Source organism: Thunnus maccoyii, chromosome 22 (genome assembly GCF_910596095.1).
Source record: "Thunnus maccoyii chromosome 22, fThuMac1.1, whole genome shotgun sequence".
Classification (NCBI taxonomy): Eukaryota; Metazoa; Chordata; class Actinopteri; order Scombriformes; family Scombridae; genus Thunnus; species Thunnus maccoyii.
In genome coordinates, this window is record NC_056554.1 from 463,145 (window position 1) to 490,788 (window position 27,644).

The 27,644-nt window shown below is 42.3% G+C and overlaps 1 protein-coding gene across 1 annotated transcript; it reads left to right on the forward strand.

Annotated features, from left to right (window-relative positions):
- The first annotated feature begins 1,228 nt into the window (after positions 1 to 1,228).
- LOC121889859 (mucin-17-like) lies at positions 1,229 to 27,494 on the forward strand. Its single transcript, XM_042402080.1, has 13 exons — positions 1,229 to 1,238; positions 1,394 to 15,973; positions 16,104 to 16,219; positions 16,992 to 17,056; positions 17,278 to 17,323; positions 17,411 to 17,466; positions 19,334 to 19,455; positions 20,707 to 20,766; positions 22,277 to 22,448; positions 24,204 to 24,365; positions 25,038 to 25,132; positions 26,690 to 26,898; positions 27,009 to 27,494. Exons 1-13 carry the CDS (start codon positions 1,229 to 1,231, stop codon positions 27,051 to 27,053), a joined length of 15,738 nt encoding a protein of 5,245 aa, XP_042258014.1. The 3' UTR covers positions 27,054 to 27,494.
- The last annotated feature ends 150 nt before the right edge of the window (positions 27,495 to 27,644 follow it).

A 27,644-nucleotide genomic window follows, 5' to 3' on the forward strand; every position in this document is an offset into this window, starting at 1 on the left:
GATTTTAATTCCATACAAAAAGGGAAAATACTACTACAACTAATAATAATAATATATGACATGATAAAATGATAATAATTATTATTATTCTGGATGGACTTGTATAATGTGATCAAACTTTATATCTCCAGGTATTATTCTCTCTGTTTTGGGCAAAGTGGTTCTGTTCCAAAGATAGATAGAAGTCCTAGAATCCCTCTTAGTCTGGCCCCTCACCTTTGACCAATATGCCATAGGGACCTTTACAGGGTCCCTATAGGGTGAGCAGCAAGGTCCTAAATAAGATAGTCATTATCAGCTCCACCCTTAATGGGAATTCACACTTCCTCAAAATACATGGTTAGAGGAACTATTTGGATGTACAACTATTTATAGTGCAATGGTAATGACTCAGCAGAAACCACACCAACCTGCCGTATACATATGACCTCTGAATGGTCAGGCACCAGTCACTAGCAAGTTGAAATATTTTTTACTTTGATCCAGGCAACCTTTTCATGTTCAGTCTTCTCAGCAAGTACCATTGGTGAGCACTGAATGAGTCAAAATCATGACCCTGGCAGTGCTGGCTGGCCTTTCTAGATGAGGGTTTTCCACTCAGATGTTTGCCTGGCACAAATTCCAGAATGTCCAGGAGGTCAAAAAATGTTGAGTGTCCTGGACATTGATCGGATTTGAATGGCATTAATTGGTTAGGACATAAACATGTATACCTCTGTATATAATGTGCTGCCTCTTTCAGTCTGGCATGTAGTATATGCAGTATACATGTAAATACAGTATACATTTAAATGCTCATGAACATATCATTTTAACCCAGTCAATTTAATGATTCTTACTAATAATGTGATCCACAACTGTTTGAAGAATGCATAATATCCTTCCCTTTCATTTTAAATACCTGTATCCATCCTGCATCCAGACATTTATTTAAAGTTAGAAATGAATCATGGTGTTGGCAATTAAAGTCAGCAAAGTCCTCTGTAGAGAGAAAACTCAGTTAAATCAATGGGGGAGAAGATTTTTATGAAAACTGTGGCATAAAGATATGTAAAGATAATTATTGCATCATAATTACAGGCAGATAAAGATAAGAGTAGTCTACCAACCAAAAACTGTTCTGTATTCTTTTTGTGGGATTATATAAATGACAGGCATTCTCTTGGCAGACCTTGAATGCATATAAACTAAACAGGACGACTGATCCAATTTTCGGGAAGCAGCTACAATGACTCCCTGTAAAGATATTTTGATAGCATTTCCAACAGGCACATGAAAGAAGCTAAAATTACCTTCATATTATATATAATGAACTTTTCCTTAGACAGAACATTTGAATGATCAAAGAAAACATATATGTAGGAGAATAACTGTGCTTTTCTGTTTGTTTCAGTAACATTTGAGACAGCATCAGCACCTGAATCAACCAGTTCCACCAACATAACATCGGAACCTTCTGAGACCATCTCATTACCCGAACAAACCAGCCCCAATGACACAGTAACTTCCAGGCCTTCTGAAACCACCTTGGTGTCTGAATTAACCAGCCCATCTGAAATACTAACTTCTGAGCCAGCATCTGACTCAACTGGTCCAACTGATTCAGTAACATCTGAGCATGCAGAGACAACATCAGCACCTGATCCAACCAGTTCCACTGATGCAACATCTGCACCCTTCAAGACCACTTCCGTATCCGAACAAACCACTCCCACTGACACAGTAACTTCCAGTCCTTCTGAGACCACCTTGGTGTCTGAATCAACCAGTCCATCTGAAATCCTAACTTCTGAGCCTGCATCTGAATCAACTGCTTCAACTGATTCAGTAACAACTGAGACTGCAGACACAACATCTGCACCTGAACCAACCACTTCCATTGATGTAACATCTGCACCCTCAGAGACCACCTCACTACCTGAACAAACCAGTCCCACTGACACAATGACTTCTGGGAATTCTGAGACCACCTTGGTACCTGAACTAACCAGTCCATCTGAAATACTAACTTCAGAGCCTGTATCTGACTCAACTGGTCCAACTGATTCAGTAACATCTGAGCATGCAGAGACAACATCAGCACCTGATCCAACCAGTTCCACTGATGCAACATCTGCACCCTTCGAGACCACTTCCGTATCCGAAGAAACCAGTCCCACTGACACAGTAACTTCCAGTCCTTCTGAGACCACCTTGGTGTCTGAATCAACCAGTCCATCTGAAATCCTAACTTCTGAGCCTGCATCTGAATCAACTGCTTCAACTGATTCAGTAACAACTGAGACTGCAGACACAACATCTGCACCTGAACCAACCACTTCCATTGATGTAACATCTGCACCCTCAGAAACCACCTCACTACCTGAACAAACCAGTCCCACTGACACAATGACTTCTGGGAATTCTGAGACCACCTTGGTACCTGAACTAACCAGTCCATCTGAAATACTAACTTCTGAGCCTGTATCTGACTCAACTGGTCCAACTGATTCAGTAACATCTGAGCCTGCAGAGACAACATCAGCACCTGATCCAACCAGTTCCACTGATGCAACATCTGCACCCTTCGAGACCACTTCCGTATCCGAAGAAACCAGTCCCACTGACACAGTAACTTCCAGTCCTTCTGAGACCACCTTGGTGTCTGAATCAACCAGTCCATCTGAAATCCTAACTTCTGAGCCTGCATCTGAATCAACTGCTTCAACTGATTCAGTAACAACTGAGACTGCAGACACAACATCTGCACCTGAACCAACCACTTCCATTGATGTAACATCTGCACCCTCAGAGACCACCTCACTACCTGAACAAACCAGTCCCACTGACACAATGACTTCTGGGAATTCTGAGACCACCTTGGTACCTGAACTAACCAGTCCATCTGAAATACTAACTTCTGAGCCTGTATCTGACTCAACTGGTCCAACTGATTCAGTAACATCTGAGCCTGCAGAGACAACATCAGCACCTGATCCAACCAGTTCCACTGATGCAACATCTGCACCCTTCGAGACCACTTCCGTATCCGAAGAAACCAGTCCCACTGACACAGTAACTTCCAGTCCTTCTGAGACCACCTTGGTGTCTGAATCAACCAGTCCATCTGAAATCCTAACTTCTGAGCCTGCATCTGAATCAACTGCTTCAACTGATTCAGTAACAACTGAGACTGCAGACACAACATCTGCACCTGAACCAACCACTTCCATTGATGTAACATCTGCACCCTCAGAGACCACCTCACTACCTGAACAAACCAGTCCCACTGACACAATGACTTCTGGGAATTCTGAGACCACCTTGGTACCTGAACTAACCAGTCCATCTGAAATACTAACTTCAGAGCCTGTATCTGACTCAACTGGTCAAACTGATTCAGTAACATCTGAGCCTGCAGAGACAACATCAGCACCTGATCCAACCAGTTCCACTGATGCAACATCTGCACCCTTCGAGACCACTTCCGTATCCGAAGAAACCAGTCCCACTGACACAGTAACTTCCAGTCCTTCTGAGACCACCTTGGTGTCTGAATCAACCAGTCCATCTGAAATCCTAACTTCTGAGCCTGCATCTGAATCAACTGCTTCAACTGATTCAGTAACAACTGAGACTGCAGACACAACATCTGCACCTGAACCAACCACTTCCATTGATGTAACATCTGCACCCTCAGAGACCACCTCACTACCTGAACAAACCAGTCCCACTGACACAATGACTTCTGGGAATTCTGAGACCACCTTGGTACCTGAACTAACCAGTCCATCTGAAATACTAACTTCAGAGCCTGTATCTGACTCAACTGGTCAAACTGATTCAGTAACATCTGAGCCTGCAGAGACAACATCAGCACCTGATCCAACCAGTTCCACTGATGCAACATCTGCACCCTTCGAGACCACTTCCGTATCCGAAGAAACCAGCCCCACTGACACAGTAACTTCCAGTCCTTCTGAGACCACCTTGGTGTCTGAATCAACCAGTCCATCTGAAATCCTAACTTCTGAGCCTGCATCTGAATCAACTGCTTCAACTGATTCAGTAACAACTGAGACTGCAGACACAACATCTGCACCTGAACCAACCACTTCCATTGATGTAACATCTGCACCCTCAGAGACCACCTCACTACCTGAACAAACCAGTCCCACTGACACAATGACTTCTGGGAATTCTGAGACCACCTTGGTACCTGAACTAACCAGTCAATCTGAAATACTAACTTCAGAGCCTGTATCTGACTCAACTGGTCAAACTGATTCAGTAACATCTGAGCCTGCAGAGACAACATCAGCACCTGATCCAACCAGTTCCACTGATGCAACATCTGCACCCTTCGAGACCACTTCCGTATCCGAAGAAACCAGTCCCACTGACACAGTAACTTCCAGTCCTTCTGAGACCACCTTGGTGTCTGAATCAACCAGTCCATCTGAAATCCTAACTTCTGAGCCTGCATCTGAATCAACTGCTTCAACTGATTCAGTAACAACTGAGACTGCAGACACAACATCTGCACCTGAACCAACCACTTCCATTGATGTAACATCTGCACCCTCAGAGACCACCTCACTACCTGAACAAACCAGTCCCACTGACACAATGACTTCTGGGAATTCTGAGACCACCTTGGTACCTGAACTAACCAGTCCATCTGAAATACTAACTTCTGAGCCTGTATCTGACTCAACTGGTCCAACTGATTCAGTAACATCTGAGCCTGCAGAGACAACATCAGCACCTGATCCAACCAGTTCCACTGATGCAACATCTGCACCCTTCGAGACCACTTCCGTATCCGAAGAAACCAGTCCCACTGACACAGTAACTTCCAGTCCTTCTGAGACCACCTTGGTGTCTGAATCAACCAGTCCATCTGAAATCCTAACTTCTGAGCCTGCATCTGAATCAACTGCTTCAACTGATTCAGTAACAACTGAGACTGCAGACACAACATCTGCACCTGAACCAACCACTTCCATTGATGTAACATCTGCACCCTCAGAGACCACCTCACTACCTGAACAAACCAGTCCCACTGACACAATGACTTCTGGGAATTCTGAGACCACCTTGGTACCTGAACTAACCAGTCCATCTGAAATACTAACTTCAGAGCCTGTATCTGACTCAACTGGTCAAACTGATTCAGTAACATCTGAGCCTGCAGAGACAACATCAGCACCTGATCCAACCAGTTCCACTGATGCAACATCTGCACCCTTCGAGACCACTTCCGTATCCGAAGAAACCAGCCCCACTGACACAGTAACTTCCAGTCCTTCTGAGACCACCTTGGTGTCTGAATCAACCAGTCCATCTGAAATCCTAACTTCTGAGCCTGCATCTGAATCAACTGCTTCAACTGATTCAGTAACAACTGAGACTGCAGACACAACATCTGCACCTGAACCAACCACTTCCATTGATGTAACATCTGCACCCTCAGAGACCACCTCACTACCTGAACAAACCAGTCCCACTGACACAATGACTTCTGGGAATTCTGAGACCACCTTGGTACCTGAACTAACCAGTCAATCTGAAATACTAACTTCAGAGCCTGTATCTGACTCAACTGGTCAAACTGATTCAGTAACATCTGAGCCTGCAGAGACAACATCAGCACCTGATCCAACCAGTTCCACTGATGCAACATCTGCACCCTTCGAGACCACTTCCGTATCCGAAGAAACCAGTCCCACTGACACAGTAACTTCCAGTCCTTCTGAGACCACCTTGGTGTCTGAATCAACCAGTCCATCTGAAATCCTAACTTCTGAGCCTGCATCTGAATCAACTGCTTCAACTGATTCAGTAACAACTGAGACTGCAGACACAACATCTGCACCTGAACCAACCACTTCCATTGATGTAACATCTGCACCCTCAGAGACCACCTCACTACCTGAACAAACCAGTCCCACTGACACAATGACTTCTGGGAATTCTGAGACCACCTTGGTACCTGAACTAACCAGTCAATCTGAAATACTAACTTCTGAGCCTGTATCTGACTCAACTGGTCCAACTGATTCAGTAACATCTGAGCATGCAGAGACAACATCAGCACCTGATCCAACCAGTTCCACTGATGCAACATCTGCACCCTTCGAGACCACTTCCGTATCCGAAGAAACCAGTCCCACTGACACAGTAACTTCCAGTCCTTCTGAGACCACCTTGGTGTCTGAATCAACCAGTCCATCTGAAATCCTAACTTCTGAGCCTGCATCTGAATCAACTGCTTCGACTGATTCAGTAACAACTGAGACTGCAGACACAACATCTGCACCTGAACCAACCACTTCCATTGATGTAACATCTGCACCCTCAGAGACCACCTCACTACCTGAACAAACCAGTCCCACTGACACAATGACTTCTGGGAATTCTGAGACCACCTTGGTACCTGAACTAACCAGTCCATCTGAAATACTAACTTCTGAGCCTGTATCTGACTCAACTGGTCCAACTGATTCAGTAACATCTGAGCCTGCAGAGACAACATCAGCACCTGATCCAACCAGTTCCACTGATGCAACATCTGCACCCTTCGAGACCACTTCCGTATCCGAAGAAACCAGTCCCACTGACACAGTAACTTCCAGTCCTTCTGAGACCACCTTGGTGTCTGAATCAACCAGTCCATCTGAAATCCTAACTTCTGAGCCTGCATCTGAATCAACTGCTTCAACTGATTCAGTAACAACTGAGACTGCAGACACAACATCTGCACCTGAACCAACCACTTCCATTGATGTAACATCTGCACCCTCAGAGACCACCTCACTACCTGAACAAACCAGTCCCACTGACACAATGACTTCTGGGAATTCTGAGACCACCTTGGTACCTGAACTAACCAGTCCATCTGAAATACTAACTTCAGAGCCTGTATCTGACTCAACTGGTCAAACTGATTCAGTAACATCTGAGCATGCAGAGACAACATCAGCACCTGATCCAACCAGTTCCACTGATGCAACATCTGCACCCTTCGAGACCACTTCCGTATCCGAAGAAACCAGTCCCACTGACACAGTAACTTCCAGTCCTTCTGAGACCACCTTGGTGTCTGAATCAACCAGTCCATCTGAAATCCTAACTTCTGAGCCTGCATCTGAATCAACTGCTTCGACTGATTCAGTAACAACTGAGACTGCAGACACAACATCTGCACCTGAACCAACCACTTCCATTGATGTAACATCTGCACCCTCAGAGACCACCTCACTACCTGAACAAACCAGTCCCACTGACACAATGACTTCTGGGAATTCTGAGACCACCTTGGTACCTGAACTAACCAGTCCATCTGAAATACTAACTTCTGAGCCTGTATCTGACTCAACTGGTCCAACTGATTCAGTAACATCTGAGCCTGCAGAGACAACATCAGCACCTGATCCAACCAGTTCCACTGATGCAACATCTGCACCCTTCGAGACCACTTCCGTATCCGAAGAAACCAGTCCCACTGACACAGTAACTTCCAGTCCTTCTGAGACCACCTTGGTGTCTGAATCAACCAGTCCATCTGAAATCCTAACTTCTGAGCCTGCATCTGAATCAACTGCTTCAACTGATTCAGTAACAACTGAGACTGCAGACACAACATCTGCACCTGAACCAACCACTTCCATTGATGTAACATCTGCACCCTCAGAGACCACCTCACTACCTGAACAAACCAGTCCCACTGACACAATGACTTCTGGGAATTCTGAGACCACCTTGGTACCTGAACTAACCAGTCCATCTGAAATACTAACTTCAGAGCCTGTATCTGACTCAACTGGTCAAACTGATTCAGTAACATCTGAGCCTGCAGAGACAACATCAGCACCTGATCCAACCAGTTCCACTGATGCAACATCTGCACCCTTCGAGACCACTTCCGTATCCGAAGAAACCAGTCCCACTGACACAGTAACTTCCAGTCCTTCTGAGACCACCTTGGTGTCTGAATCAACCAGTCCATCTGAAATCCTAACTTCTGAGCCTGCATCTGAATCAACTGCTTCAACTGATTCAGTAACAACTGAGACTGCAGACACAACATCTGCACCTGAACCAACCACTTCCATTGATGTAACATCTGCACCCTCAGAGACCACCTCACTACCTGAACAAACCAGTCCCACTGACACAGTAACTTCCAGTCCTTCTGAGACCACCTTGGTACCTGAACTAACCAGTCCATCTGAAATACTAACTTCTGAGCCTGTATCTGACTCAACTGGTCCAACTGATTCAGTAACATCTGAGCCTGCAGAGACAACATCAGCACCTGATCCAACCAGTTCCACTGATGCAACATCTGCACCCTTCGAGACCACTTCCGTATCCGAAGAAACCAGTCCCACTGACACAGTAACTTCCAGTCCTTCTGAGACCACCTTGGTGTCTGAATCAACCAGTCCATCTGAAATCCTAACTTCTGAGCCTGCATCTGAATCAACTGCTTCAACTGATTCAGTAACAACTGAGACTGCAGACACAACATCTGCACCTGAACCAACCACTTCCATTGATGTAACATCTGCACCCTCAGAGACCACCTCACTACCTGAACAAACCAGTCCCACTGACACAATGACTTCTGGGAATTCTGAGACCACCTTGGTACCTGAACTAACCAGTCCATCTGAAATACTAACTTCAGAGCCTGTATCTGACTCAACTGGTCAAACTGATTCAGTAACATCTGAGCCTGCAGAGACAACATCAGCACCTGATCCAACCAGTTCCACTGATGCAACATCTGCACCCTTCGAGACCACTTCCGTATCCGAAGAAACCAGTCCCACTGACACAGTAACTTCCAGTCCTTCTGAGACCACCTTGGTGTCTGAATCAACCAGTCCATCTGAAATCCTAACTTCTGAGCCTGCATCTGAATCAACTGCTTCAACTGATTCAGTAACAACTGAGACTGCAGACACAACATCTGCACCTGAACCAACCACTTCCATTGATGTAACATCTGCACCCTCAGAGACCACCTCACTACCTGAACAAACCAGTCCCACTGACACAATGACTTCTGGGAATTCTGAGACCACCTTGGTACCTGAACTAACCAGTCCATCTGAAATCCTAACTTCAGAGCCTGTATCTGACTCAACTGGTCAAACTGATTCAGTAACATCTGAGCCTGCAGAGACAACATCAGCACCTGATCCAACCAGTTCCACTGATGCAACATCTGCACCCTTCGAGACCACTTCCGTATCCGAAGAAACCAGCCCCACTGACACAGTAACTTCCAGTCCTTCTGAGACCACCTTGGTGTCTGAATCAACCAGTCCATCTGAAATCCTAACTTCTGAGCCTGCATCTGAATCAACTGCTTCAACTGATTCAGTAACAACTGAGACTGCAGACACAACATCTGCACCTGAACCAACCACTTCCATTGATGTAACATCTGCACCCTCAGAGACCACCTCACTACCTGAACAAACCAGTCCCACTGACACAATGACTTCTGGGAATTCTGAGACCACCTTGGTACCTGAACTAACCAGTCAATCTGAAATACTAACTTCAGAGCCTGTATCTGACTCAACTGGTCAAACTGATTCAGTAACATCTGAGCCTGCAGAGACAACATCAGCACCTGATCCAACCAGTTCCACTGATGCAACATCTGCACCCTTCGAGACCACTTCCGTATCCGAAGAAACCAGTCCCACTGACACAGTAACTTCCAGTCCTTCTGAGACCACCTTGGTGTCTGAATCAACCAGTCCATCTGAAATCCTAACTTCTGAGCCTGCATCTGAATCAACTGCTTCAACTGATTCAGTAACAACTGAGACTGCAGACACAACATCTGCACCTGAACCAACCACTTCCATTGATGTAACATCTGCACCCTCAGAGACCACCTCACTACCTGAACAAACCAGTCCCACTGACACAATGACTTCTGGGAATTCTGAGACCACCTTGGTACCTGAACTAACCAGTCAATCTGAAATACTAACTTCTGAGCCTGTATCTGACTCAACTGGTCCAACTGATTCAGTAACATCTGAGCATGCAGAGACAACATCAGCACCTGATCCAACCAGTTCCACTGATGCAACATCTGCACCCTTCGAGACCACTTCCGTATCCGAAGAAACCAGTCCCACTGACACAGTAACTTCCAGTCCTTCTGAGACCACCTTGGTGTCTGAATCAACCAGTCCATCTGAAATCCTAACTTCTGAGCCTGCATCTGAATCAACTGCTTCAACTGATTCAGTAACAACTGAGACTGCAGACACAACATCTGCACCTGAACCAACCACTTCCATTGATGTAACATCTGCACCCTCAGAGACCACCTCACTACCTGAACAAACCAGTCCCACTGACACAATGACTTCTGGGAATTCTGAGACCACCTTGGTACCTGAACTAACCAGTCCATCTGAAATACTAACTTCAGAGCCTGTATCTGACTCAACTGGTCAAACTGATTCAGTAACATCTGAGCCTGCAGAGACAACATCAGCACCTGATCCAACCAGTTCCACTGATGCAACATCTGCACCCTTCGAGACCACTTCCGTATCCGAAGAAACCAGTCCCACTGACACAGTAACTTCCAGTCCTTCTGAGACCACCTTGGTGTCTGAATCAACCAGTCCATCTGAAATCCTAACTTCTGAGCCTGCATCTGAATCAACTGCTTCAACTGATTCAGTAACAACTGAGACTGCAGACACAACATCTGCACCTGAACCAACCACTTCCATTGATGTAACATCTGCACCCTCAGAGACCACCTCACTACCTGAACAAACCAGTCCCACTGACACAATGACTTCTGGGAATTCTGAGACCACCTTGGTACCTGAACTAACCAGTCCATCTGAAATACTAACTTCAGAGCCTGTATCTGACTCAACTGGTCAAACTGATTCAGTAACATCTGAGCCTGCAGAGACAACATCAGCACCTGATCCAACCAGTTCCACTGATGCAACATCTGCACCCTTCGAGACCACTTCCGTATCCGAAGAAACCAGTCCCACTGACACAGTAACTTCCAGTCCTTCTGAGACCACCTTGGTGTCTGAATCAACCAGTCCATCTGAAATCCTAACTTCTGAGCCTGCATCTGAATCAACTGCTTCAACTGATTCAGTAACAACTGAGACTGCAGACACAACATCTGCACCTGAACCAACCACTTCCATTGATGTAACATCTGCACCCTCAGAGACCACCTCACTACCTGAACAAACCAGTCCCACTGACACAATGACTTCTGGGAATTCTGAGACCACCTTGGTACCTGAACTAACCAGTCCATCTGAAATACTAACTTCAGAGCCTGTATCTGACTCAACTGGTCAAACTGATTCAGTAACATCTGAGCATGCAGAGACAACATCAGCACCTGATCCAACCAGTTCCACTGATGCAACATCTGCACCCTTCGAGACCACTTCCGTATCCGAAGAAACCAGTCCCACTGACACAGTAACTTCCAGTCCTTCTGAGACCACCTTGGTGTCTGAATCAACCAGTCCATCTGAAATCCTAACTTCTGAGCCTGCATCTGAATCAACTGCTTCAACTGATTCAGTAACAACTGAGACTGCAGACACAACATCTGCACCTGAACCAACCACTTCCATTGATGTAACATCTGCACCCTCAGAGACCACCTCACTACCTGAACAAACCAGTCCCACTGACACAATGACTTCTGGGAATTCTGAGACCACCTTGGTACCTGAACTAACCAGTCCATCTGAAATACTAACTTCTGAGCCTGTATCTGACTCAACTGGTCAAACTGATTCAGTAACATCTGAGCCTGCAGAGACAACATCAGCACCTGATCCAACCAGTTCCACTGATGCAACATCTGCACCCTTCGAGACCACTTCCGTATCCGAAGAAACCAGTCCCACTGACACAGTAACTTCCAGTCCTTCTGAGACCACCTTGGTGTCTGAATCAACCAGTCCATCTGAAATCCTAACTTCTGAGCCTGCATCTGAATCAACTGCTTCAACTGATTCAGTAACAACTGAGACTGCAGACACAACATCTGCACCTGAACCAACCACTTCCATTGATGTAACATCTGCACCCTCAGAGACCACCTCACTACCTGAACAAACCAGTCCCACTGACACAATGACTTCTGGGAATTCTGAAACCACCTTGGTAACTGAACTAACCAGTCCATCTGAAATACTAACTTCAGAGCCTGTATCTGACTCAACTGGTCAAACTGATTCAGTAACATCTGAGCCTGCAGAGACAACATCAGCACCTGATCCAACCAGTTCCACTGATGCAACATCTGCACCCTTCGAGACCACTTCCGTATCCGAAGAAACCAGTCCCACTGACACAGTAACTTCCAGTCCTTCTGAGACCACCTTGGTGTCTGAATCAACCAGTCCATCTGAAATCCTAACTTCTGAGCCTGCATCTGAATCAACTGCTTCAACTGATTCAGTAACAACTGAGACTGCAGACACAACATCTGCACCTGAACCAACCACTTCCATTGATGTAACATCTGCACCCTCAGAGACCACCTCACTACCTGAACAAACCAGTCCCACTGACACAATGACTTCTGGGAATTCTGAGACCACCTTGGTACCTGAACTAACCAGTCCATCTGAAATACTAACTTCAGAGCCTGTATCTGACTCAACTGGTCAAACTGATTCAGTAACATCTGAGCCTGCAGAGACAACATCAGCACCTGATCCAACCAGTTCCACTGATGCAACATCTGCACCCTTCGAGACCACTTCCGTATCCGAAGAAACCAGCCCCACTGACACAGTAACTTCCAGTCCTTCTGAGACCACCTTGGTGTCTGAATCAACCAGTCCATCTGAAATCCTAACTTCTGAGCCTGCATCTGAATCAACTGCTTCAACTGATTCAGTAACAACTGAGACTGCAGACACAACATCTGCACCTGAACCAACCACTTCCATTGATGTAACATCTGCACCCTCAGAGACCACCTCACTACCTGAACAAACCAGTCCCACTGACACAATGACTTCTGGGAATTCTGAGACCACCTTGGTACCTGAACTAACCAGTCAATCTGAAATACTAACTTCAGAGCCTGTATCTGACTCAACTGGTCAAACTGATTCAGTAACATCTGAGCCTGCAGAGACAACATCAGCACCTGATCCAACCAGTTCCACTGATGCAACATCTGCACCCTTCGAGACCACTTCCGTATCCGAAGAAACCAGTCCCACTGACACAGTAACTTCCAGTCCTTCTGAGACCACCTTGGTGTCTGAATCAACCAGTCCATCTGAAATCCTAACTTCTGAGCCTGCATCTGAATCAACTGCTTCAACTGATTCAGTAACAACTGAGACTGCAGACACAACATCTGCACCTGAACCAACCACTTCCATTGATGTAACATCTGCACCCTCAGAGACCACCTCACTACCTGAACAAACCAGTCCCACTGACACAATGACTTCTGGGAATTCTGAGACCACCTTGGTACCTGAACTAACCAGTCCATCTGAAATACTAACTTCTGAGCCTGTATCTGACTCAACTGGTCCAACTGATTCAGTAACATCTGAGCCTGCAGAGACAACATCAGCACCTGATCCAACCAGTTCCACTGATGCAACATCTGCACCCTTCGAGACCACTTCCGTATCCGAAGAAACCAGTCCCACTGACACAGTAACTTCCAGTCCTTCTGAGACCACCTTGGTGTCTGAATCAACCAGTCCATCTGAAATCCTAACTTCTGAGCCTGCATCTGAATCAACTGCTTCAACTGATTCAGTAACAACTGAGACTGCAGACACAACATCTGCACCTGAACCAACCACTTCCATTGATGTAACATCTGCACCCTCAGAAACCACCTCACTACCTGAACAAACCAGTCCCACTGACACAATGACTTCTGGGAATTCTGAGACCACCTTGGTACCTGAACTAACCAGTCCATCTGAAATACTAACTTCTGAGCCTGTATCTGACTCAACTGGTCCAACTGATTCAGTAACATCTGAGCATGCAGAGACAACATCAGCACCTGATCCAACCAGTTCCACTGATGCAACATCTGCACCCTTCGAGACCACTTCCGTATCCGAAGAAACCAGTCCCACTGACACAGTAACTTCCAGTCCTTCTGAGACCACCTTGGTGTCTGAATCAACCAGTCCATCTGAAATCCTAACTTCTGAGCCTGCATCTGAATCAACTGCTTCAACTGATTCAGTAACAACTGAGACTGCAGACACAACATCTGCACCTGAACCAACCACTTCCATTGATGTAACATCTGCACCCTCAGAGACCACCTCACTACCTGAACAAACCAGTCCCACTGACACAATGACTTCTGGGAATTCTGAGACCACCTTGGTACCTGAACTAACCAGTCCATCTGAAATACTAACTTCTGAGCCTGTATCTGACTCAACTGGTCAAACTGATTCAGTAACATCTGAGCCTGCAGAGACAACATCAGCACCTGATCCAACCAGTTCCACTGATGCAACATCTGCACCCTTCGAGACCACTTCCGTATCCGAAGAAACCAGTCCCACTGACACAGTAACTTCCAGTCCTTCTGAGACCACCTTGGTGTCTGAATCAACCAGTCCATCTGAAATCCTAACTTCTGAGCCTGCATCTGAATCAACTGCTTCAACTGATTCAGTAACAACTGAGACTGCAGACACAACATCTGCACCTGAACCAACCACTTCCATTGATGTAACATCTGCACCCTCAGAGACCACCTCACTACCTGAACAAACCAGTCCCACTGACACAATGACTTCTGGGAATTCTGAGACCACCTTGGTACCTGAACTAACCAGTCCATCTGAAATACTAACTTCAGAGCCTGTATCTGACTCAACTGGTCCAACTGATTCAGTAACATCTGAGCATGCAGAGACAACATCAGCACCTGATCCAACCAGTTCCACTGATGCAACATCTGCACCCTTCGAGACCACTTCCGTATCCGAACAAACCACTCCCACTGACAGAGTAACTTCCAGTCCTTCTGAGACCACCTTGGTGTCTGAATCAACCAGTCCATCTGAAATACTAACTTCTGAGCCATCATCTGATTCAACTGGTCCAACTGATTCAGTAACATCTCAGCCTGTAGAGATAACATCAGCACCTGAACCAACCATTTCCACTGATGCAACATCTACACCCTTCGAGACCACTTCCGTACCCGAACAAACCAGTCCCACTGACACAGTAACTTCCAGTCCTTCTGAGACCACCTTGGTACCTGAACTAACCAGTCCATCTGAAATACTTACTTCTGAGCCTGTATCTGACTCAACTGGTCCAACTGATTCAGTAACATCTGAGCATGCAGAGACAACATCAGCACCTGATCCAACCAGTTCCACTGATGCAACATCTGCACCCTTCGAGACCACTTCCGTATCCGAACAAACCACTCCCACTGACAGAGTAACTTCCAGTCCTTCTGAGACCACCTTGGTGTCTGAATCAACCAGTCCATCTGAAATACTAACTTCTGAGCCATCATCTGATTCAACTGGTCCAACTGATTCAGTAACATCTCAGCCTGTAGAGATAACATCAGCACCTGAACCAACCATTTCCACTGATGCAACATCTACACCCTTCGAGACCACTTCCGTACCCGAACAAACCAGTCCCACTGACACAGTAACTTCCAGTCCTTCTGAGACCACCTTGGTGTCTGAATCAACCAGTCCATCTGAAATACTTACTTCTGAGCCTGCATCTGAATCAGTTGGTTCAACAATTACACCACCAACAACACCTACCATGACAACAATTCAAACAACCACTCGACCAATCTCAACAGCAGGACCCTGCCAAAATGGAGGATATTTTAATGGATTCAACTGTACATGCCTCCCTGGGTTTAGTGGAAGTTTTTGCCAATTTGTTGATACAGTTGAGCCAGGTACATTTACATTAACTAATACTGTTGATCTCTTGCAAGCTCTGTTTTTTCAATTTTCTGAGCACAGTTTTTAACCAGTTTTTCTAAATTTTTCATCCATGGTCTCTAATATGTTTGATTCTCTTTTCAGATAAACTCAACAGGTCAGTCGTGGTTAACGTGGTGATCAATCAGAAATATGATGAAAGCTATGACGACAAAACATCAGCTGTATACAAAGAGTTTGTGGCAAACTTCACTGAGCGGGTAAATGAAATGAATTAGTTATTTCAATTAATGTAGGTACTGGAATCTTTTTTTGAATTCAGGGAACACTGTATTCTATATTAGCAAGCATTTTTTAACATTCAGTCTATAATTCCAAGATACAGTGACCTCTATGCCATCAAATGAATATTGCAGTATGTTGCAATGATGTGGGTTCATCACCATCACTACGCAACTACTTCCTATGGCAAGAGATGAGTTGTGTGGTGACTTGAAAAAAAGCTATAGAGGGAAATATGTTTTGTTTTGATTTAGGTAGTAATCATATTTAAAATTATTCTGCATTCTGGATGCACATGTTCAGTTCAACTTTAATGACTATCATAAATTAATACAGACGGGTGACAAATGAAAGGAAAAACTGTTACATATCTGAATGCTTGACCTGTACAGTGAGGGGATCTTATCTGGTGGCTCTGTTATGCTGTGGGGGGCATTTTGCTGGCATGGTTTGGGTCAACTTGTCCCCTCAGAGGGAAGGGTCACTGCAAATCAATACAAAGCTGTTCTGACTCATCACCTGTATCTTATGATAAAGGTGATTTCTATTGTATATTCTATATTCTATATAATATATTTTTGAAGAATGTTGTTCCTCAGTCTTGGCATGGAGTCTACAAGTCTCTGGACTGTTCTGGAGGAATGAACACCATTCTTCAAAAAGATATTCCCTCACTTGGTGATGATGGTGGTGGAGAGTGCTGTCTAACACATCAGTCCAAATCGTTATGTTATGTTCGTACTATTTCAGATGGAGGAATATTACCAGAGACAGAAGATAGCAAACTTTAAAGAAGTGTTGGTAACTAGTGTCAGGTAATGTACTTACAGTCTGTCGGGAACAAAACATTGATTATTGAATGATTCTATACAATGTGTATACAGAAATTTTCCTCTTTATACAATTATTCTATATAATGTGTACACATAAATTGTCCTCTTTATCTATATATGAATGTTCTCATTTTAATATAATGGTGCTGTAATTCACAAAGTTGCCTTATTGGAAGATAATTTCTCTTGTTCTTTTCTCTTAGCCGTGGAGACTCTTCGGTCAGATTTTCAGATAACACTGTGGAAGAGGTAAAGCAAACACCTTTCAAGCCAGATACTGAATCAGAGATCATTCAGAGATCACATCACCCATTAATTGATTTATTTTTATTTCAGATGAGATTATCAGCTGACGCTATGGCTATCTACAGTATCACATCAAGAGCAGAAGTGTAAGAAGAGAACAGACACCCTTAAAGATCTTATACTGATAAGATTCATTAACATAATTTAGCTAGTCAACATACATTAGGCACTGGGCAGCTTTGCATGTAGGCAGCCTCAGATGGTAGCAACACATTAACTGGGACAAATTTAATCTTCAATAAGCAAACTTTCCATTTGCACACTGACTTTTAGAAGACTGTTTGATCTTAGTTTTAAAGGATAACTCTAGTTATTCAGCAAAGGCCAGCCTTTGTCACAGTCTTGAATTCAGTATCTCTCTTGAGCTTAATATTGAAGATAAAAGCCAGATTTTTATGAAGCCTGAAGACTATCGTCTGCTGTTAGCTGATCTTTGGTGCCACAAGTGATGTCAGCATTTGTCAGCAAGATGAGCATATCAGTACCTTCTTTACACAAGTACATTTCAAAAGACTGTGGGGTTTGATATACAAACACTGCTTATACAGACTGCTGCTTTCTACAGTGCCTGAGAAAACTCAATGCACTGCAACTTTAGAAAACACATGCAAATGGACAAAACACAAGCAAATAAAGAAAAGATCTTTACTATTTTGACGGCAAGTACTTTGCATATAGAAAAAAAAAACTGCAAATAAATGAAACACAAGCCTGTGAGCTCGTTCAGGCAGCCTAACTTAAGTTGCTACTCCACTCACATGGCATACTCCCCTCACTGCAACATATATCCAATGCACCCTTAAAATCAGTGGCGTACTTAAGTTGCCAGTGCTTTGCTCACACTTTTGCTGCTTGCCTGCTGCCACACTGCTCACACAAGCTATGCTGTCGCTTGCTGCTGTTCAAATAGTGTTCCAAAAGCACCATCTCTATTCCAGCATCCATTTGTAGGCCCTGAGTCTACGTCCCCATGGGGGCTTAGTTGGTATAGTACCAACAACATCAGAGCTTAGATGCCAAACATTAATGTCATATATATTCTACATGTACATAGTAGTCTATTCACGTGAGTTGGCTGACTGAAATAGAGCTGGTGGAAATGTAATGCAGACCAATACATTAAAGAATCTGAGGGATAACACAATTGTAATATAGAAGTTAGGAAGTAAGAGATATTGTAGATACTGAAGTGATCCTTTATGTTGTTTTTCAAATCAGATTATCTAGAAGTTATCTTAGCATGGCTTTTTATGAAGGGTGAAATGTCATATCATACTTGGTTTGCTATAAGTCTTTAGTTTGTTTCACCCATAATCTTGTTTTTTGAATTTGAAAATGTTTGCATCGATTACATTTAACGACACTGAAAAGTTACTGCTTTTCCAAAACTAAAGAGAGGTGAAACTGTTACCCTCTAACTGTATAAGCAGACAACATTGCTACTGAAAAGTAGACTACTGATACCTCAGTTTGTCACTTGACCCTCGCCTTACCTCATAGCGGTCCCTTCACCTTGAGAGCCCCTTTTAAATTACTATACTATATTAACTCGTATTTTCTGTATTTGCAGTGTTTTTTGTTCTAAATGTATGTATGTAGATGTATATGATATATGTAAATGTTGCATAAACCAAAAGGGTTTATTTGCAAGTGGAAAGTTATCTGAATGAACTGACATGAGAAGTCAGTGTGGGAAAAACTAGGAAAAGGCCCAGGTTGAAAGTGAGTGGAATTATCCATAGGTTTTGATTAATTACTTATGTCTTCCCTCAGTGTCTGACTATTTTGAATGAATTTGGTAAAGCTGTCCTCACTTTGTGATTTAGGCTGATGAAACTGGTGAATTAAAAAACAACTATAATGATAGGAATAATAGTAAATATATAAAAGTAAATAATCTCACCTACTGAACTTAAAATGTACTAATATTGTATGAAATTCTTTGTGCCTCAGTGTTAGTGTCACACATGATGTGGTTTTGGCAATTCCAAACAACAGCAGTGCCGAAGAACTATATGTGGATGACTTAAAAGCAGTTGAGGAGGCTGCTAACAAACTTGTTCATTGCACATCAGGTAAGACAGAAAGTCAATGCCTAATTACATACAAGTGGGGTCTAAAAGTCTGAGATCACATTGAAAGTCTCTAATATTTTCACATAAATCTGGAAATAATCCGAAAGTTTGAAGACTCAGAAATAATTAAAAACACAAGAAGTTGTAAAATAAAGAAGAAATGTTTAAAATTCTGCACTATTTCTACGTCAGCAATCAAATTTAAGCAAATTTGTGGCATTGACCAACTTAACTCCTTTGTACAAAAAGTCAGATTTCCTTGAGTTGTGTCCCTTCCATTGAAGCATGCGTTCAGGTGACACTCAGGTAAATTTGATCTACTCATCAGAGGCCCGTTCAAGTAACTCAACTTGCAGTCAGTGTTCACCTGTTATAAATATGGCTGTGCCTCAAGTTTCCAGCAGATCATTGCTTACTAAGTAGCATTGTAATGGAGGGACACATGACATCAGAACTAAGTGAAAGTGTCAGAAGTCAAATTGTTATTCTAAGCGAAGAGGGACTTTCTCAGTGTCAAATCATGGCTAGACTAAAGATTTCTAAGGGGGCAGTGCATGGAACTCTAAAACGCTTTGTAGAAACTCGATCAGTTGTATCCAAAGCATAATCAGGCAGACCAAAAGTGACCACACCATCAGAAGATCAGTACATCAAGCTTAGTTCCTGGAGAGAGAGAAAAGCAACTTCAACACAAATACAGAATTTGCTAAATAAAGAAGGCACTGGACAGAACAGAACTGCAAAAAGTCCTATTTACTGATTAATCGCAGTTGGAGATATGGCAGTAACAGAAGGGCTCTATGTAAAGAGATGAACATAAGAGAGAATGATACTCCAATGTATCAAACCAACAGTGAAACATGGTGGTGGGAATATTCCTGTCTGGGGGTATTTTGCCTACTCTGGAGTTAGACGCCTGCACTGAATTGACTACACCCTGACCAAGGAGAAGTACCACTCCATTCTTCAGAGACATGCTATACCCTCTGGTTTGCATCTTTGTGGAGAATGATTCATACTGCAGCAGGATAATGACTCCAAACACATCTCAAAGCTTTGCAAGAACTACTTGAAGACCAAAGACGATCAAGGAGTGTTGACTGTCATCGACTTTCCTCCTTGATCAATTTCCATGTTTTTCCTTTTCTACTGATCAAAAACTGTCCGTGAATATTCTTTCTGTTGATATCATATAACATACTATATATACATGTATAATGGAAGGTTATTTTTTGTTTTCTGAATTTTCAGATTGTCCTTACAATATCACAGCTGAACCCACAGTGAATGGCACAGATTTAAATTTGGAATGTAAGTATCACCATGTGTGTCTATATATGTGTGTGTGTGTGTGTGTGTGTGTGTGTGTGTGTGTGTGTGTGTGTGTGTGTGTGTGTGTGTGTGTGTGTGTGTGTGTGTGTGCTTTTCATGAAATCCACCCTTGGTTTTTGACTTACTCTGCACCCAATCCCTCTCTCAATTCCTCCTGTTGTTGTTGTTTGAAACTCACTCTTAAGTGTTGAAAGTTTTGGGCAATAAACTCCATTAATTGATTTAATAGATATTGGCCACTGACAAATCTACAACCGTATATTTTAGCCTTATAAGTTGTTAGCAAACAGTTGCCTTCTTACACATCTAGCAAACATGGAGCAACATTAGCATTAATTTGGAGTCGTGTTTCTGCTCACCTGATGAATTTACATCTAATAATTACTCTCCTTTTAGCTCTAGTTTGGTCTCTGTAGATGTGCTAGATACTTGAACTTCTTTTTTAAAAGTAACATTGTCTGTCAAATAACATTGGTACTAGGCAGGTAGCTTGAAAGACATTTTTTCTGAAAACAGTTGCCTTCTGTGGCTGAAAATCAAGAAATATGAGAGCCAAAACCAATGTCAAGTACATGAATGACCAAATGAACAAATCATAACACTGGATCCTCAAGCTGAACTTGTACTGAAGCATCACAGTAGTTTTTAGCATTGGTGACTGAAAGCACAGTTGTCTGCTCAGCTGGGATTTACTTTTTTTTTACTTCCTGCTTAAAAGCTTATTATGTAAAAAGAAAGTTCTGCACACTTCTTTTTCATATCATATTTTTCTGGCCCTCTTGCACCTTAGCACTGTGACACGAGTAAGTGATTTTCTCAAATGATTAAAAGCTTACAGAAAGGCAGCAAAACCAACAGAAACATGCATTCCCATAATTCTGATGCATTCACTTACTGATGTTTGTGCCAATGTACAGTACATTTGAACCCTGATACAACTGCTCAGCTTAAAAAAACAAACAAGTGAACTGCATAGTCAGTGATCATGAATCTTTTAATTGAACTAAACAAAACTGCTCAGCACTTCATGTTCAAAAAAATATGAGCCAGAAGTGATTTGTCATTCCCGCCTTAAAGCCAAAGGGTTGGTGATAATTCTCTGTAGGGTCAGCGTTATGACAAATTCCTTTCCTAATACACATAGTCATTTGATTCACTGCTAATGTGAAAATATTGATCAATTAAGTGTGGTTTTAAGAAGGGACAATAAAATGTATGTGTGGTTTATGTGGCTTCATTGTTAGGTACACCTGCTCGCCATCATAAAGAGCCAGCATCCCCAAACAGAAAATCGTGTGCTGCCACTAAATATTTAAAGCGTTCAAATGGGACATTGTGGTCAATGTTTGAATCAACACCGGAACTGGTTGACAGGCACACCACTGCAGGCACCGAGTGTACATGTATATATGAAAAAGCTGGAATAGACAGTGAGCTTATTGAACTCTTCATGTCTTTGTTTTTCTCCTTCTTCCTCTCATTCCTCCAGCTGTTTGTCAAAGGTTTGTGGATGATCCAGAACATGGCAAGTATTATGAAGCTGTGTCTGTTGATGGAGCAATTACGTGTGTGACTGTATGTAACAGTCACCATTCACATCCTAAAACATGCTACAACAACGGAAACTGCAGAGTGTACAGGGATATTGGACCTCTTTGCGAGTAAGTTGGCCATGCTTTCTAAAACTTTAATGAACTTTTTTGTATAATCATCTGATAAAAAAAACAATAGCATTTTTTCTGATTCCCCACACCCATGCAATACCTGCCTCACATCTGTGCTGCAAAGAAATGAACAAACAAATCATTTGAACCTATACTTTTCAAAGTTCAGTATGGTCTTCATTGGCATGCACTGCTTCCAGGAAATTATACAGCCTTGCACTCACACATTGACAGTTTTGCATACTGTCGTGCTGACTGCAACTGATCAAGATGGAAGCGTTACAACTTTAAACAGTGCTACAAAGCCACTTGAGTACTCTGGCAAAGTAACTGAGTAGGTTACTTTAAGGGGAGGTAGGGCTTTTTGGGGGGCTTAATGTAGCTGTACAAACTCTGATTTGCTCGCTCTGGTGAGATTGTTCAGTACTTCTACAAACCTGCATGCTTGACTCGACACACATGCAGGTGATACCAGCTTGTGAACATACTTGCTGCCTAAATACTTCCTGTACAAACCGAATTGTGTGAACTGACTTCGGGGCTCGCCAGCTGGGTTCCTGGAACAAAGTCAGACAGTATATACAGTGCTAATTAATCTATGGATACAATTCCTGCCTGCATGTGGAGTTTGACCAGACTTACTGCTGTAGTTTGGTTGACAGAATACTTATAGACTGTTTTTTATTTCAACAAGTATCAGTGTAGTTTCGTTAATTTATTGGTAAAAAAAAAAGTAGAATCAACACATTTATCACAAAGTTAAATAGTCATAAGACATGAACTAAAGATGACCAACAGTTACATATTATAGAAGGATAATGGTTAGTAGGCATAAATCATAAATACCAGGATTTGTTGTTGTGTATTTCCCTCTAGTGGCCAAAAGGGTGCACAACACTTATTTAGGGACAAGAACTAAAACCCCCAAAACGTCTTGACACTTCAACTTATTCAGTCCAAACTGAGACAATGTACTATTTTAAATTGTAACCACAATGCTTTGCATGTATATGGACATAGTGTATGAATTTCATCCAAAGAGGGTCTGATATTTCAGTCCATAAATCTTTCTCCCAATTGTTTTATAACAAACATGTAAGGGCCCTTTCTGTGGGGTCATAAAGTGAGTATCTATCTGCCGTGGCAAAAACAGATTATTTTTAAAGTATAGCAGTGTGATCTGTGATCCTGTGACTCTATAAGTAATTTAATTTGTAAATAATTTAGAGCATAGAGTAACATGCATTCTTTTCAATATTCAGCCCTTAATCATAATCTATTAAAGCCACTGTAAGTAGAATATGAACATTTCAAAGTATGGTGCTCCCCAGTCATAGTATCAAAGAAGACACATTTTGATAAACATTTACAGGTTTTCCCTTCCCAGTACGTTTCCATTTTTTTTAACTATTTCCTTACTGGGAAAATATTTGCCTCATGCTTGATGCTTAGAACACTTGGACATTGAAATGACGAAAATGGTGTTTCATTCACAATCCACTGGCAATAGCTTCAAGCTATCACTGACTCCTGATGCATTCATAACATAACAAAACAGACCTAACTAAAAGCCTTCAAAATGAGTTTATGAGATAGACTTACTAAGAATATTTAATCTTTGCATGTTATTTTTATTATTGATTTTATTTTGCTTCTATTTTTTTTTTTAGTAGTAAAAGTTTATTAGAGCTGCTGCCTTATTGGACATGTCGTTCACTGTTGTTTAACTTTGTCCTGCCTCTGTTGTTTCAGGTGTCAAAATGTGAATGACACTTGGTATTTGGGTAATGACTGTCGACTGCCTATACAGAGGACTGCTTTCTATGTTGGGTTAAGTGTGACCCTTGCTTGTCTCATCGTGACTGTGGGAGCCTTGACCGCATACGTGCTGATCAACAAACATAAGCAAACACGGTGAGTTGAAATCTAGCATTATTGTCTGTTATCAGAAATGTGATACTCTACAGTAGGAGAGCACTGAAAGCTGTTTCTCCAGATTTCGATTGTAAAAAATATTTAAATAACTGGACTAATTAAGCTAATGCAACAGTTTGATATTTCTTCTCTTTCAGAGAAATTTCGAACATAAACAACCCCAGTCAGACTTTATTTGTACTGTATACTTGTATAGTCCAGATAATCTGTATAACTTTTACCATAAAGTTATTATAACGTGTCACTAAAACTAAGTCTATTTCAATTTTTTTTCACTGTGTGAAAAGCAGTCTGCAGTATCAGTTTTATGCAGCAATTACATAGTACACCATAGATTTTACTACTTGATTTTTAGAGAATGTTCTTGAAATGGATTCAAGATACTAGTAAACATTTATTGATTGGACTTAACTGTAAGATTATAATCAATTAACCATTAGTTCTACTCCATTGTTGCTGTAGTATTTAGTTAATGAAAAAAATACACTGGCCAATACTGTTACCACAAATCTAAAGCTGTTTCTCAGTTTTAAAAAAAAAGAAAGAAAGAAAAAGAAAAAAGAACTTTGATACCATGGGGATGATGAACATTTTCTGCACACCTTTTATAATGAAAGCTGAAATGATAAAAAAGTTGCCTTGTGTGTGCAGGAGAAGAGACATTAAAAAGAAGCTGGTGAACCAGTGGCTGAATGAGGACGTTGAGTGGTCCAGATCAAACAGCTCGGCTGACACATATAATTCTGGTAAGTGTCATTTACACATACACAGTCATACCTACATTTTGGAGGCAATGGTGAAGTACAATTTTTATTTCCTCTCCTCTGGTGTAGCAGCTACCTTTTCATTAATAAATAAAACTTTATTTTTGTAAGTTTTGTTTTATTTAAAGCACTGTCATACAGATTTGTGCAGCTTAAAGGGAAACTTTCGTATTTTTCAACCTACCTTTCGCTCAATCTGGTCTGTTTATTATTGTGTCTAACCAAGTCTCACTCAAGGAGAAGTCTTGCCCTGAAATCTTGCGAGAGTTGTGTTGTTATCGAAATCAGCTAAATATTCAGCCATGACAGCCATGAATCTTTTAGATAACACTAAGCTATGCTTTCTGTACTCCAACACAACAAACTCCTCCTGGCACCCCTCTCTCCAACTTCGTCATGGCTGAATATTTAGCTGATTTTGACAACAACTCAACTCTGGCGAGAACAAGACTTCTCTTTGAGCGAGACTTGATAAGATTGTTAACAAACAGACCAGATCAACCAAAAAGTAAAGAAGAATGTTTTATTTTCTCTGTATGGTCCTTTCCATAATGTTGTCAGACACTTAAAACAACAATCTGAGCCTGTCAGTGGCAAAAACAAGCACTTTTAGTGGGCGTACATTGACAGGGTGCAATTGCCCCGAAGGATTACATTATGTGGCTGCCTGCTGCAGTGCTCTCACTCAATACTGGACCAATTTCAAAAGTTTTCCCCATTAGTTAGTTAGTTTCCCTTAAAAGCATTTACAAATCAGTTCACCCATATTACAAAAGTCATATTTATCCACTTAGCTCTACCAGTGTTGGTCTCTGACATTTCTGCTGCCAACAGTGGGTGATGAATCCATGGCCAGATTTACATGGCCCCGGGGCAAAATGAGCTGCTGGGCCCTGAATATCCCCGCTGTTCTTCTCCCCTCTGTACATTGTGTAAAATGTTCCTACACTGAAATATTGCACAGCTGTAGTTTTGCTTGATTAAACACCAATAAATGTAGATGTGTGCAACATGTAGGCACTGGATCAGCTGAAATAATGAAAGTTTTGGAACTAGACCCAGGGACCCTTTACAGAACAGGGCCTCAAAATCAGGTGGAAAAGTAGGACTCAACTTAAGGCTCTTGACATAAGGCTACTTATGTGTGTTGATATTGTACTAAAGTGGTGAATATTCCCCTACTGCCCAGATTACAATTAATCAAATTACCAAAACTCACTGAGTGTGAAAGGTCACCCCGGGAAAACCTAATCTGTTTCAGGCAGATGACTTAACTGCAGTTGAAAGCTCCTGGGAGAAATTGAGTGAACCTTGAGTTGTGATTTTGTATTGTTCCGAAATGACCATACAATGGCAAATGAAAACTGGGATTCTGTGTGCATTTCATGAAAACTAGTATCCTTAAGTATCCTCAAACTGCCAAAGAAATTTTAGATCTGTAAGTTGGTCATTTTTGCATTACTTTACAGTAAACTGGAATTGATTCAGGAGGAATGCATGTGATTCTCCCATGACCCCTTCTGGTTGTGCTATTTTTAGGAGATTACAGAAACCCTTCTTTTACAAATGATGAATCAGCCAGCCACAGAGAGGACCCAGGTGATTACAGACAACCTGTACCTGTCTACCAGCCGACTCGACCATCATCACAAACAGCACCCAGACACAATACTCCATTTTCTAACATTGAACACCCACAGTTTGCCAGCCCAGCCCTACCCCACAGGGACATCTCCTCCAACCAGCTGGTCAGTGCACATCCACAAAAGCAGAGAAGATCAGTGTTTAGTGCTGTTTGACCACACTGAAGTTTTTCTGAACTCAACAATTATTTCTGTGCTTTTTTTTCTTTCCACAGATGAGGATCAGCAGGCCTCAGATTAGGTCATCCATTGATGTCTGAGCAGTGCAATGAAAACTGAGTCTCAACTGTTTGGTTTATTGATCTTTTAAACTGACAGCAAGCAAAATTGCTAATATATATGCAATATTTAAATTTATATTTATATAAATAATATTTATTCTAGCAAGCAGTCATGTTCTGTTTTGTGTTTACTGAAACTGTGTCAGAGAGGAGTTGATTGATCTCTATGGTCATTTATGGTGTTGTGTTGGGATGCATTAAACTGAAAAAAATTTCTAACAGTTTAGGGGGCAGAGTATAAGTAACACCTCTCAGCTGTTAACTTAGCCTACAGTGAACCGCCCCTATTGGAATTCCTATGTGGAGGAAGTACAGATGCTCACCTCTGTCAGCCAATGATGATAGAAATCTGAGACAGCAGTGGGACATAGTAAGATATTGTGATTTTGCGCAATTATAGCTGCTTTGGCTTTTATACTTTTGAAGCACTTTATGTAAATAAAAATTTCCAGTTGTCAAAAGTTGTTGTTCTGTCTTGCAGTGAGTCAACATTGTGAGGGCAACTAAGTAACCTAAGTAACTGTGGCAGATCATCCAGTGTTCATTACTTATATGATAAAACTCAGCAAT